The following is a 15458-nucleotide window of genomic DNA, read 5'->3' as shown; positions in this document are numbered from 1 at the left end:
ATGCTTTGGTTTTAATATACATAGGAATGAAAGGATGCAAATTAGAGACAATTCAGTATAAGTATTATGTATAATACCACCTTTCCAGGATTATTGCTGAGCTAGGAAGTGGTTACATATAAGCTGTGTTAGCTGCTCCTGTCTCTCTTTACACACTAGTCAAAATAATCCATGTGGACTCTTGAATGGCCTTTGGGATACCAGATGTGGCTTGTTTAGAAGAAGGAGATGAAAGAAAAGATGTAAAACTAGGAGCTGGTATTTCTGAACAGTCTGTTTTGTGGTCTCGGTTCAGGAGAAATTGTAGGATCTACTTCATGGAAATACTTGTCCCTAAATCTGTATTGACTAGGAAAAGCTTATTTTTTTCTAATATGCATTGTTTTAGAGGTGAGTGTATTCATATGATATTAATAGTTGAACCTCCAATTCGCAAGACAAATGGATTGTGCATTTTCTTGTGCTTGTCTTTTACATCTTAGTCCGTCACCTTAAAACCACACACAATGCAAGTTTCTGACAGTCAACACTGACTTTGCAGAGAAGGGGGAGGTACATGCCAAATTCCTTTCTTTCTTTTTGGACTTCCCACCTTGTCCTACAGGCCCTGCTGCTAGATATAATCCACTGAATTCTATCATTTTTGCGACATCAGTTTAATTTGCACTGTGGAATGATTTCTCCAAGGCTGCAAAGAGACATTCCATCCTCTGGATATTTGGTACCAAGAAACAGAAATAGCAGAGTATGATTGAACATTTTCCTCGATATTATCTCTGTGATATACAGACATATGAGTCTAATCGTAGATAGTCTTATCAATGGGGAAACAAAGGGAGGAAGAGGATCAGTGATGACCTAGAAAGTGGCAGAACGGGAATCTAACTTTGCTATGTCCAGGTGAACTGTTTCACCTTCTGTGATTTCTTTAACCAGCACAAAATGGAGAGCTTAAAAAGAATCCATGATGAATCCAATGTAGGAGTCACAAACCAAAGGGCTTATGATCAATTATTCTCAATTACTTCTCATGCTGGGAGAAAAATACATAATCTTAAAGCAGAAGAGATATATGGAACATACTTAAAGTAAAATTAAGGAAAATAAAATGTAAATCCAGTGTCTTTAAATTTCATCTCTAATTAATTAGCAGGATAAATGATCCTATATTGAGAAGGAGCCTTAAACTACTGAGACTTGTGAACTGTGCAAACTAGGTCCCTGGGTACTCCTTCAGTACTAATTTGTTTCGCATGCCGAAATAGAGGAGCAGCTTCTATTTGGAGTATAAAATCATTACCTGCTTGTATATCTGCCATCTTTGCTAAAGGAAGTGAGTGCTATGTACCTTATGTCACCTGCTAAAAGAAGACCTCCTTTCCATGAAGTGATTCTGACTCTTCTGTAAGTAGCTTAACAGCTCAGAGTACAATTTTATTAGACTTTGTTTAGAATTTCACAGACTAGTGACTAGACTAGATAGTAAAATGCTTTTTTTATTTGTGACAGTTCCCCCAGGATGTGTAAACATTGTGTTATCTTTAGAACTTGTGTAGCACGCAGAGCTAAAATAGGGTAATTCTATTCATTTAATTATTTGTATGCTGAATTCTTTTCCTGAGGAGAGTTGACACTTAATTCAGCAAGCTTACTCTTTGCAGGGAAGGGATGGAGACACAGATGTCGAGAACAGACTTGCGGATGTAGCAGGGGATGGTGAGGATGGAACAAATTGAGAAAGTATCATTGACATGTATCCACTATCATAACCAGTGGGAGGTTGCTGTATACCACAGGGAGCCCAGCCTGGTGCTCTGTGATGACCTAGAGGGGCAGGAAGGTGGGAGGTATAAGGGAGCTTCAAGAGGGAGGGAGTTATAGTTATGACTGATTTGCAGTGTTGTACAGCAGAAACCAATGCAAAATTGTAAAGCAATTACCCTCCAATTAAAAAATAAATAATAAATGGAATATATTTTAGTAATAAAAAATTCAGTCTTGCAATCTGAGACCACATTGATGGACCTTGAGGACATTATGCTAAGTGAAATAAATCAGACAGAAAAATAAATACTGTGTGATCTCACTTATATGTAGAATTTAAAAAAACAAGCTCATAGATACAGAGAACAGATTGGAAGTTGCCAGAGACTGGGATTGAGTGAATGGGTGAAGGGTGTCAAAACATTCAAACATCCATTTATAAAATAATTAAGTCATAGGGATGATGACTGAAGTTAATATTACTGTACTGCATATTTGAAAGTTGCTAAGAGAGTAGATCTTAAAAGTTTTCATCATAAGAAAAATTCTGTAACTATGTGCAATGTTGAATGCTAACTAAACTTAGTGTGCAAATCATTTCATAATATAAATATATAGAAATATCAAAACATTATGTTGTTCTTGAAACTAAGTTAAGATTACATGTCATTATGTGTGTGTTAGTCGCTCAATCATGCCCGACTCTTTGTGACCCCATGGACTGCAGCCCACCAGGCTCCTCTGTCCATGGGATTTTCAGGCAAAGACACTGGAGTAGTTTGTCATTTCCTTTTCCAAGGGATCTTCCTGACCCAGGGGGATCAAACCTGGGTCTCCTCCAGTGCAGGAGATTCTTTACTGACTGAGCAACCAGGCAAGTCCCATATGTCATTATACCTCAATATAAATAAATAAATTAAAAACAGCTTACTCAGTTGATTTTATTGACAGTTTATTTAATTCTTAGAAGGAGGAGCCAGAAGTTACATCTTCCCAACTAATGATTTATTAGCAAGAATTAATTCTTCCCTGGTTCAGACTCAAAAATAATTTTATTTTTTCCCCAGTTTTATTTAGAAATAATTGACCTACAGTGCTGTATAAGTTGAAGTACTGTATAATTTAAAATTTCTCCTTGTGAGGAGAACTCTTAGGATTTGCTCTCCTAAGAATTTCCATGTATAACATACAGCAGTGTTAATTACATTTATCATGTTGTATTTTATATCCCAGGTACTTATTCATCTTATAACTGAAAGTTTGTATCTTTTTGACTATTTTCATCCAATTCTCCCTCATCATTTTAATCTCGCTTTACATTTGACAGCAGGTACATTTTCAAAATGGAAGAGACACCTCTCAATAATTTTATACTCCCTACTGTGAAATAATTAGCTTTTTATTTGAGGAAATATGTACTTACATCCTTCTTCTCTTTACTTAAGGATATTGTCTCTGGTAGTTTTAAAAGTGCTTAGTCAGACAAACCAGGGCTAACAGAAGTAACTCTTCTGGGACCTTGAGTCCCATGCTGTATTTAATTTTCAAGGCACAGTTGATTCAAATCTTCCTTTGGTTCTTCCTGTAGATCTCACTTTTTAGTCGTTTATCAGATAAATTTTGTTGTTGTTGCTGTTGTTGGGGACAGGCAACTCTTCCCAGAAAGAGAAGAGGAGGAGAAACCATAAATGAGTGTGGTCCTCAACCAAGATGCTGAAGAACGCCCCGAGACTTTCTGCTACCAGGTGAATGGGTCTTGCCCCAGGACAATCCATCCCCTGGGCATCCAGCTGGCCATCTACCTGTCCTGTGCAGCAGGTGTGCTGATTACAGTCCTAGGAAATTTGTTTGTGGTGTTTGCTGTGTCCTACTTTAAAGCACTTCACACTCCCACCAACTTCTTGCTGCTTTCCCTGGCCCTGGCTGACATGTTTCTGGGTCTGCTGGTGCTGCCCCTCAGTACCATCCGCTCCGTGGAGAGCTGCTGGTTCTTTGGAGACTCTCTCTGCCGCCTGCATACCTACCTGGACACCCTCTTCTGCCTCATCTCCATCTTCCATCTCTGTTTCATTTCTATTGACCGCCACTGTGCTATCTGTGAGCCCCTACTCTATCCCTCTAAGTTCACGGTCAGGGTGGCCCTCAGGTATATCCTGGCAGGCTGGGGGCTGCCAGCAGCTTACACCGCCTTCTTGCTCTACACAGACATGGCAGAGAGAGGGCTCCACCTGTGGCTGGAAGAGATGCCTTGTGTGGGCAGTTGCCAGTTGCTGTTCAACAAGTTTTGGGGCTGGCTAAACTTCCCTGTGTTCTTTTTCCCGTGCTTCATCATGATAAGCTTATATGTGAAGATCTTTGTGGTTGCAACCAGGCAGGCTCAGCAGATCAACAACTTAAGCAAAAGCCTGGCTGGAGCTGCCAAACGTGAAAGAAAAGCTGCCAAGACCCTGGGCATCGCTGTGGGTGTGTACCTTTTGTGCTGGCTTCCCTTCACTGTCGATACGATGATCGACAGCCTCCTTAACTTCATCACACCACCGCTGGTCTTCGACACGTTTATCTGGCTTGCTTACTTCAACTCAGCCTGCAACCCCATCATCTATGTCTTTTCCTACCGGTGGTTCAGGAAGGCGCTGAAACTTCTCCTGAGTCGGGAGATCTTCTCGCCACGGACTCCCACAATTGATTTGTACCAAGATTGACCGAATGCAGGCTTGTTGTTTTTCAGCCACTAAGTCATGTCTGACTCTTTGTGACCCCATGAACTGCAGCACCCCAGGCTTCCCTGTCCTCTACTATCTCTCAGAGTTTGCTCAAACTCATGTCCATTGAATCAGTGACGCTATCTAACCATCTAGGGAAAGGGTTTTGCAAAAAGCACGAATGGAATGGTGAAGGTGAGCTGTGTGGTGTTGGGAGTGTGGGCAGGCTTCCAGGGCAGCATGGTTTGAGCAGTGGGGAAAAAGACAAACTTCTTATTCTGGGAAGAGATACAGCATTCTTCTCCTTCAATGTTTCTATAGAATGTACGGAAAGGAGAGAGTGCCATCCTCTAAATGTTTATTGGATATTTCAAAACTCTGTGCAAATATTAATCTCCTCATTTATTACTTCCTTGGAGACAACTAAGATGCAGAAGTGAAGGGAAAGAAATACAGAGGGCAGTTTTCTGAGCTCCTGTCCTGATCCTACAACCTGGCAGCGCCAGGTCAGGCTATTTTGACAATATCTTACCCCTCCCTTCATGAGTTTCTCCATCAGAAAAAATCAAGGGTTTGTACTCTTTGCTCTCTAAGATGTCCTTAAGTTCAAATAATTGAGCTTTGTATAACTGAACTTTGGGAAAGATTGTTTGCATACTAATTTCGCATCACTTTTCATAATCATGGTCAAATGTTCAGACTGTCTCTTTTTAAAAATGGTCCCTTTAAAAATGCTGTCTCCTTGGAACCGAGTTGCTAAACAGGTTGATGATAAGCCAGGTTTGTTTCAATGTCTGTTCCAATGCTCAATGAGTAAATGTATTATATTCTTGAAGGAATGTTTTCTTCTTTTTTCTTTAATAATTGAACAATGAAAATGTCTGGTGTATTTGTAAAGTGATGATGCTCCACATCTCACCATTTTAATATTTTCTCCTTTTAAAAAGTCATACAAGTTAGACCTATTTTTCCAGAGACACTGGTATGTGTATTTTCTACAGAAAAATAAGTTATTTATACCACATGCTTGCTCAGAATTGAATCATTCTTTACAGGAGCTATTATTAGGAAGGATGTGTCTTTTATGTTCATATTGTTTCTGTTTTCTTCCTAAATATTTCCCTAAAGGTCTCTAGTCAGTCTAATTCCATATTTCTTAGTGACTTTTTCAGATTAATAATTACTTACTTGGAAAACTATTTGTAAATTAATTTTAAGTGTCTAGTGTACAGATATATAGATGATATTATAGATGCAGATACAGACATAGACATAGCAATCAATAAATAAAGAAGCAAAAGTCATATTTTGGCAATGAAGTTAGCTGAAGTGGATTTCTTTCTTTTAATTTTTGATGGAAGGATAACTCTTACCGATCCCACTCTTTCATAATTAAAAAATACATTTGTTGTAAAAATATTTTCCAATATATTTTTAATGTTTTTACTTTTATTTTTTAACAGCAAAAACATTTTGTATTGGGGTATAGCCAATTATTGTATTAACAATATTAATAATAATGTATTAACAACATTGTATTAACAATGTTGTGATAGTTTCAGGTGAACAGTGAAGAGACTCAGCCATACATATACATGTATCCATTCTCCCCGAAATCCCCTTCCCATCCAGGCTGGCAAATAACATTGAACAGAGTTCCATGTGCTATACAATAGGTTTTTGTTGGTTATCCATTTAAACTATAGCAGTGTTCATGTACACACTGCTATATTCAATGTATTTTTTAACACTTAATACTTCTTTGAAAGTAATTATTCTTTCTTTTGCATTTAACTCAAGCATTATGAGATAAATTACAAATGAATTACAAATTCAAATTATCTTAGTACTACAGTTTTGAAACTTTAAGGAGCTTGGAACACTGTGTCTTAGATGTAACAATAAATATAATTTGCAAAGTATGTCAGTCATTATTTTTAAAAACACATTTTCCTCTTCCCTTCCTAGAATACATCGATACCCATTCCCAATCCATTAGGTATGGTGCTGTCTGTCCTGAAAGTAAGAATACTTAGCAGCTTCACAAAGTGGAACTCTACAAGTCAATCACATCCACACAGCAGGAAATGATTCTGCTTTTGTATGAACCTGACCATTATTTTTCCTCTAAATATCTCTCAATTTAATTACATTGTTTTCTTACAATTTAATCAAATCAGGTTATAGCTCATCCCAGCAGGTAGCATCTCAGAATAGAGAAAACACATGAATGTATATGTGCTCAGTCACTTCAATCACGTTTATTTGCAACCTCATGGACTGTAGCCTGCCAGGCTCTTCTATCTATTGAATTCTTCAGGCAAAAATACTGGAGTGGGTTGCTGGGCCCTCCTAAAGGGAATCTTCCCAACCCAGGGATCGAACCCAGGTCTCCCTCATTGCAGTCAGATTCTTTGTATTGCTTCTGAATAGCTCTGTTCTGTAAAGTTAGTTCTGCAGAAGGCATTGGGAACCAAAAGGTCACACAAACAGTGGCCTACAAAGTGTGTGAAAGCAGCTGGTCCTTCCCCCACAGACCTTTACAGTTTGCATGGATTTCCTCTGCAACTCTGACGGCTGAAAATTTGGAATTGTAGGGAAAGGATTTGAGAATCAAAGACAAGGAACACATCATCCTCAGTCTTGGCCCTTGGCACCTATCACAGGATGGCACTGAGACTTTGTCTTCTCTACTTCCGCCTCTATTTCATGCTTCTTTCTGACTGCAGTCTCCCCTGTTCCCTAATCCCTGGGAAGTAGCAAATGTTCCAGGTCCACTGATGTTAGGCTTGGCCATACATGTTCTGATAATTAAAATATGGGTTAATGTGGTGTTCAGTTCAGTTCAGTCACTCAGTCATGTCTGCCTATTTGCGACCCCATGGACTGCAGCACGCCAATTTTTCCTGTCCATCACCAACTCCCAGAGCTTACTCAAACTTATGTCCGTAGAGTCGGTGATGCCATGCAACCATCTTATCCTCTGTCATCCCCTTCTCCTCCTGCCTTCAATCTTTCCCAACATCAGGGTCTTTTCAAATGAGTCAGTTCTTCACATCAGGTTGCCAAAGTATTGGAGTTTCAGCTTCAGCATCAGTCCTTCCAATGAATATTCAGGACTGATTTCCTTTTGGATGGACTGATTGGGTTCAAATTCTGATACATACACTTAAGAACATGAGAAAACAGGTAAATAAAACAATAAAATAGCAGTACCAACTGAGACAGTACCAATTAGCTGAGACAGTGATTTTTCTGAGGAAGTCATTTTAAAGCTGAGGCCTGAAGAATGAGAAAGAACCTGTGAAAATCCGAGGAAAGAGTGATGCAGGCAGATGAGAGTCTGTGCTAAGGCCCTGAGGCATCCTGCTGGGGTAATGAGGGGATAGGAGTAGAAGCTCAGAGCATGGAGGCTCAGAACATAGAATCTGGAGCTAAATGGCTTAGATACAAATGCCCAAGGTCATCATTTACTGGAAGTGTAATCTTAGGCAAGTTATTAGCTTCTCAGTTTATCAGTTTTTTCATTTTTAAAATAAGGATAATAATACTTCTGACTTCATTTTTTTTGCACATAACCATATTATGACTTAATACATGTAAACAAAACCACTTATATATACTGTTTGCTGCTTGCTACCATTACAATGATGGCTGCATTAAAGTAACATGTCTTGCTCACCTTAATCTATTCTCTGTGAATCACAGAAGATACTTGTGGGTGTGTCTGGAATATCTATCATGTTTTAGGATGCACACATCTGTATGCCTACTGATTAAAAGTTGTAAGCCAAGGGCTGTGACTCAAATTCCAACAAAACTGGTGTGAAGATAGATGTACAGTAGGCTTTCTGAAGTTATATTCAGTTCAGAAATTACAAGTGACAGTGATGAGAGAATTTGAAAAAGAACTTCAGAATATTTCCACATTTCTGGACATGCACAGGGTAATTATCAAGAGACTAAGAGAGAAGGAGAGATGGAAGAAGGAAGATTTAAAAAACAGAAAACTGACCGAGTACTCTGACATAACTAAAATCTTGGAGTCCTGGCTGAAGACACTAAAAAGGAAGGGGTTTCAATAGGAGAACTAGACCCCCTGATAAGTCTATAATTTCTTTAAAAGTGGAACATTTTCCCACAGATAGAGGGAAAACTGATTATGGTACCTTAGCTCTGAAATCTAAAAAAGCCAAAGCAGCATACTACATCATGAGCCACACATGGATGGTCTGAAGCACATAGAGAGAGGGTCACCAGATTCACAGATCTCAAGTGGATTCAAGCTTAGGGTAATGTGAACATTTTTTTTCCCATTATGAGAAATGTCCATCTGTCACCAGATAGAATATACAAAGACATCCCAGTGTGCTCACATGGAAACCAGGTCATCTGCTTAGCATCCTGGAATGCTGATGCAATTATGCGAGAAAAAGAGTGGGGGGAAAATGAGTGCTATTGTTGCATTTAATAAAATAATCACAAAATTCTAACTTGATAATATGGTGAATTATATTAATTGATTAGATGGAGAAACAGTGGAAGCAGTGTCAGACTTTATGTTTGGGGGCTCCAAAATCACTGCAGATGGTGACTGCAGCCATGAAATTAAAAGACGCTTTCTCCTTGGAAGGAAAGTTATGACCAAACTAGATAGCATATTCAAAAGCAGAGACATTACTTTGTCAACAGAGGTCCGTCTAGTCAAGGCTATGGTTTTTCCAGTGGTCATGTATGGATGTGAGAGTTGGACTGTGAGGAAGGCTGAGCGCAGAAGAATTGATGCTTTTTGCCGGGAGCCAGCACGGGAGTTCCCACCCATGACAAAGGTCATGTGGAGAGGCCTCACATGCAAAGGCGAGTCAGGACTCGAGGGACCCCCTGGATCTGCCTGAGCATCTACCCCAAAACCACAATCTGTCTGTTTTACTACTTTACGACTTTCACCAACTCCTCTGACATTAACGGGGGTGGGGGGGGGGGCTATCCCTGATCAACTTTCTCTGAAGGAAATCAACTTAGAGCTCTAGTTAATTAGCCTCCTGGGCATATTAGGAGTGTTTCAATGCAAACCCCTCAGATGGCTCTCTCACTTGCCTGACAGGTTTACCTGGACTCCTACAGCTACGCATACGATTGTTTACAGCCTCCCAACCTCGAGAGGCATGGGAAGCTTAAGATATTCAAATAGTATAGAGCCTCTCAGAGAGTTAGAAATTGTTAGAATAAAACTAGTAGAAGATTTCATTGTTGAGCCAATGCTTGCTGCCAAGTTTCCACATCCCCTGTATTATGTCCTTGGGAATATATTAATTAATATAGTTGGTATATAGAAAAAATAAGTAGTGGCCTTGGTGCTAACAACTTTAGACCCTTAAGGTAATAAATTCTTTCCTTGTTGTAAACCCACTGCACCTCTGCCCTATAGGAATGCAACTTTATCTAACACCGTCAGAGGATGGCGCCAAACTTTAAAATAATTACTCTTAGAGAAAATAAGTCTCATGGTTGACAAAACTTTATCAGAGTCATAAAATGTTAACAGGCCTTCTGGCCAGAAGATGATGTAAATCACCTAAACCATTTGTATACGGTAAGAGTATACGGTAAGTTTGCAGAAAAGAAAGCCTGGTCTCGATAAGGATAAAATACTGCTGACTTTGCATGATTTTACACCTCCTATTATCCTCTATGCACAACTTAAGGTATATAAGCTCCCTTTGAAAATAAAGCTACGGGCCTTGCTCAAAGCTCCGTCTCCCCGTGTCATTCCCAGTCCAGGTTCGATGCACGATACTGGATGCTTGGGGCTAGTGCACTGGGACAACCCAGAGGGATGGTACAGGGAGGGAGGAGGGAGGAGGGTTCAGGATGGGGAACACATGTATACCTGTGGCAGATTCATTTTGATATTTGGCAAAACTAATACAATTATGTAAAGTTTAAAAATAAAATAAAATTTAAAAAATAAAAATTAAAAAAAATATATAATTAAAGCAAAAAAAAAAAAGAAAAAGAAAAGAAAGCTATGGGCCTTGCTCAAAGCTTGGTCTCCCCGTGTCATTCTTTCTTGCTTCCTTTTCTCACCTTTTCTTCTCTGTTCTTCCTTCAGGACAAATAATTGGAGCACGGGGGCCCTCTGAGACTACTTATTTGCCCAGGCTTCTAAGACCCACTAGAGAAGGTGCCTAAGTGGGGCACCTTCCGCTATTCAAGAGGGTACCTGCAGCCTCCACGGTTAGTGCAAACCTGGTGTTACAGGTTTTATTGGCTTTCCACATAAACCAGTTATATTGAACCTCTGATCTTTCTCCTTTTATCTATCCTTTTAATCGCCAATGCTGTCCTCCCGAAGGAATCCCTGGATCCAACCAGGGCTGGAGCCCGGTAGCTTTTGAACTGTGGTGTTGGAGAAGACTCTTGAGAGTCCCTTGGACAGCAAGGAGATCCAACCAGTCCATTCTAAAGGAGATCAGTCCTGGGTGTTCTTTGGAAGGACTGATGCTGAAGCTGACTCCAATACTTTGGCCACCTCATGCGAAGAGTTGACTCACTGCAAAAGACCCTGATGCTGGGAGGGATTGGGGGCAGGAGGAGAAGGGGATGACAGAAGATGAGATGGCTGGATGGCATCACCAACTTAAAGGACATGAGTTTGGGTGGACTCTGGGAGTTGGTGATGGACAGGGAAGCCTGGCATGCTGCAATTCATGGGGTCTCAAAGAGTCAGACATGACTGAGTGACTGAACTGAACTGAACTGAACTGAATGTTAACACAATTTCCACTCTTGGCATTGATTGAATCAAATGTATCATCTTTTTATATATTGATACATTTGGTTTACAAACATCTGTTTAGAATACTTGCATCTTTGTATATGAGTGAGATATCCTCTCATTTTCATTTTTCATGTGATCCCTGGTGTGAGGTCATTCTACATCACACAATGCCTTATAACTGGAGATTATTAAATATAAGTTTCTTCTCTCTGTTCACCTTGCACTACAGGGACTCCACTGTAGATATTTTGATATGGGCTTTGGGTGCTTTATTGACTACACCAAAGCCTTTGACCATGTGGATCACAATAAACTGTGGAAAATTCTGAAAGAGATGGGAATACCAGACCACCTGATCTGCCTCTTGAGAAACCTATATGCAGGTCAGGAAGCAACAGTTAGATCTGGACATGGAACAACAGACTGGTTCCAAATAGGAAAAGGAGTACATCAAGGCTGTATGTTGTCACTCTGCTTATTTAACTTCTATGCAGAATACATCATGAGAAACGCTGGGCTGGAAGAAGCACAAGCTGGAATCAAGATTGCCAGGAGAAATATCAATAACCTCAGATATGCAGATGACACCACCCATATGGCAGAAAGTGAAGAGGAACTAAGAAGCCTCTTGATGAAAGTGAAAGAGGAGAGTGAAAAAGTTGGCTTAAAGCTCAATATTCAGAAAACTAAGATCATGGCATCTGGTCCCATCACTTCATGGCAAATAGATAGGGAAACATTGGAAACAGTGTCAGACTTTATTTTGGGGGGCTCCAAAATCACTGCAGATGGTGATTGCAGCCATGAAATTAAAAGACACTTACTCCTTGGAAGGAAAGTTATAACCAACCTAGATACCATACTAAAAAGCAGAGACATTACTTATCAACAAAGGTCCATCTAGTCAAGGCTATGGTTTTTCCAGTGGTCACGTATGGATGTGAGAGTTAGACTGTGAAGAAAGCTGAGCACTGAAAAATTGATGCTTTTGAACTGTGGTGTTAGAGAAGACTCTTGAGAGTCCCTTGGAGTGCAAGGATATCCAACCAGTCCATTCTGAAGGAGATCAGCCCTGGATGTTCTTTGGAAGGACTGATGTTGAAGCTGAAACTCCAATACTATGACCACTTCATGTGAAGAGTTGACTCATTGGAAAAGATGCTGATGCTGGGAGGGATTGAGGGCAGGAGGAGAAGGGGACGACAGAAGATGAGATGGCTGGATGGCATCACCGACTCGATGGACATGAGTTTGAGTGAACTCCGGGAGTTGGTGATGGACAGGGAGGCCTGGTGTGCTGCGATTCATGGGGTCGCAAAGAGTCAGACTCGACTGAGTGACTGAACTGAACTGAACTTAGGTATTTCCTGGGGGTTTTTGTCATTAACTCCTCAGACATTCTTGAGGGGGTGGGGGTAGTAAAGGTAACTAATAAATAACAAATCACATGTATCTCACTAACTTTGACAATGAGGAATAAATCCAATATCCAGTCCAGGTAAAAAATTTTTTCATAAATTACAAGGCAAGACATTTATTGTGGCAAAAGCAAATTTGCCACAGATTTGCTTAAATTCTTATTGGATATGGAAAGTTGTTTTCAACTATATTCTAAAGAATAAAAATAAAATAGTAATTATTAATAGTAGTATTTATTGAGAACTTAACTTGCATGTATTATTATTGTATATGTTATGAGCTTAAAATTAAAATAGATATATGACAGGGCATTATGATAATACCTGATAGCTGTAACATGGGTATTTAGTTAAGAGACTCCTCTCTCTTCAGAAGATAGAAAACTGCTCTATTTTATGTGATTGAAAAGGGCAGAACATCTCCAGGTGTTTACATGCTATTAACAGCAGCATCATGAATAGCAATTCATCCACCCCTGCAGCTGTGCAGCCCTGCTACAAGCACCTGAACGGATCCTGTGTGAAAACCTCCTTCTGCTGCTTCTGCTGCTAAGTTGTGTCAGTCATGTCCGACTCTGTACGACCCCATAGACGGCAGCCCAACAGGGTCTTCTGTCCCTGGGATTCTCCAGGCAAAAATACTGGAGTGGGTTGCCATTTCCTTCTCCAATCATGAAAGTGAAAAGTGAAAGTGAAGTCGTTCAGTCGTGTCTGACTCTTTGTGACCCCATGGACTGCAGCCTACCGGGCTCCTCTGTCCATGGGATTTGCCAGGCGAGAGTACTGGAGTGGGTTGCCATTGCCTTCTCCGAAAACCCCCTACTCACCTGCATCCCGGGTGATTCTCTACTTGTTGTTTGGCTTTGGGCTGTCCTGGCCATGTTTGAAAACCTGCTGGTGATGACTGCCATCCTTCATTTCAAGCAGCTTCACTCACCAACCAGTTTTCTCATCACCTCTCTGGCCTATGCAGACTTTCTAGTGGGAATCACTGTGATGCCCTTCAGCATGGTCAGGTCTGTGGAGAGCTGCTGGTACTTTGGAGCCAGATTTTGTGCCCTTCACAGTTCCTGTGATGTGGCATTTTGTTACTCTTCTCTCTTCCACTTGTGCTTCATCTCCTTCGACAGGTACGTTGCTGTTACTGACCCCCTGGTCTATCCCACCAAGTTCACGGTGTCTGTGTCAGGGGAATGTGTCAGCATCTCCTGGATCCTGCCCACTGGGTACAGCGGAGCTGTGTTCTTCACAGGTGTTCACAAGAATGGGATAAAGGAATTAGTAAGTGCCCTCAGCTGCACTGGAAGTTGTCAGCTTGTTATAAATCAATTTTGGATCTTGATAGACTATTATTTTTATATCTACTTTGGTTATAATAATTCTGTGTAGTAATATATTTCTTGTGGCTAGACAACAGGCTATAAAGATTGAACATATTCCTAGCAAAGTAGAAGGATTATCAGGCATATACAAAACCAGAGTGACTAAGAGAGAGAGAAAAGCTGCTAAAACTCCAAGTATAGCATTTTTGGTGATAGCATTTTTGATCTCATGGTTACCGTATATGATTGATTCATTTATTGATTTTTTTGGGGGGGGTTTATAACACCTTCATATGTTTATGAGCTATTTTGCTGGTTTGGTTATTATAATTCTGCTCTAAATCCTTTGATTTATACTTTATTTTACTCTTGTTTTAGGAAAGCAATAAAAGTTATCATAACAGGCCAAGTGTTAACAGACAGCTCATCAACCATAAACTTATTTTCTAAAGAGAGCTAATTTTCAAACCTAGGAATTTAATGATTTATTTGGAATGTCTCAGTAACTGTGGCATGCAATACACTGCATAAAATTGTTCCATTCAGCTGGGGAGGAGAAACAATACCTCAGTTTCTGCAGCATCACCTTCATGCTCTTACTTTTTTGATGAGTGAACATTTTAAATCATTTGACAGAAATATATTCAATAAAAATGTTTGACACAAGTTGATATTTTCTAGTTTCCTCAAATCTGCATGCTTCCTTGCTTTGTTGCTAATGATTTTCCTTTTCTGGGCCTCTCTTTCAGGCTGATCTTTCCCTCACTTTCTTTTTTTTTTAAATTAATTAATTAATTAATTTATTTATTTTTTACTTTACAATATTGTATTGGTTTTGCCATACATCAACATACATCCACCACAGGTGTACACGTGTTCCCCATCCTGAACTCCCCTCCCACCTCCCTCCCCATACCATCCCTCTGGGTCATCCCAGGGCACCAGCCCCAAGCTTCCTGTATCCTGCATCGAACCTGGACTGGCGATTTGTTTCTTATATGATATTATAAATGTTTTAATGCCATTCTCCCAAATCATCCCCCCCTCCCTCTCCCACAGAGTCCAAAAGACTGTTCTATACATCTGTGTCTCTTTTGCTGTCTTGCATACAGGGTTGTCATTACCATCTTTCTAAATTCCACATATATGCATTAGTATACTGTATTGGTATTTTTCTTCCTTCATTTTCAAAAGTTTCTTATTTCCTGTCCCATGAACGTCTTGTATTCCCTGTCTTTTTTTCTGAACTCAGTTAACTTTGTTCTCATTTGCAGAGGCTTGTATCTTAGAAAAAGATTTTGTGGTCCTTGAGTCAAGTCAGGGAACTGAAGAGCTCCCTGAGTCATATACATCAGCCATTTCGGACTCAGGGCTGGACTTATATAATTTTGGGATTTCTGTAAATGTGGAAATAGCCATGAACAGGTGGTGCTATTTCTGCAACAGTGATTATCTTTCCATACTTGACCTC

General features: G+C 40.0%; 1 protein-coding gene and 1 pseudogene across 1 annotated transcript; both read left to right on the top strand.

The window, feature by feature from the left end:
• Nucleotides 1-3452: 3452 nt before the first annotated feature.
• TAAR5 (trace amine associated receptor 5) lies at nucleotides 3453-4466 on the top strand. Its single transcript, XM_086316159.1, has one exon. It carries the CDS (start codon nucleotides 3453-3455, stop codon nucleotides 4464-4466), a length of 1014 nt encoding a protein of 337 aa, XP_086172285.1.
• A 716-nt stretch (nucleotides 4467-5182) lies between these two features.
• On the top strand, nucleotides 5183-14447 carry LOC147366143 (trace amine-associated receptor 6-like; annotated as a pseudogene).
• Nucleotides 14448-15458: the final 1011 nt, after the last annotated feature.

The sequence above is a fragment of the Bos grunniens genome, chromosome 9 (genome assembly GCF_055505025.1).
Source record: "Bos grunniens cultivar Pamir isolate PY7600 chromosome 9, Bosgru_T2T1.0, whole genome shotgun sequence".
Taxonomy (NCBI): domain Eukaryota; kingdom Metazoa; phylum Chordata; class Mammalia; order Artiodactyla; family Bovidae; genus Bos; species Bos grunniens.
This window is presented reverse-complemented; position numbering and strand designations above follow the sequence as displayed.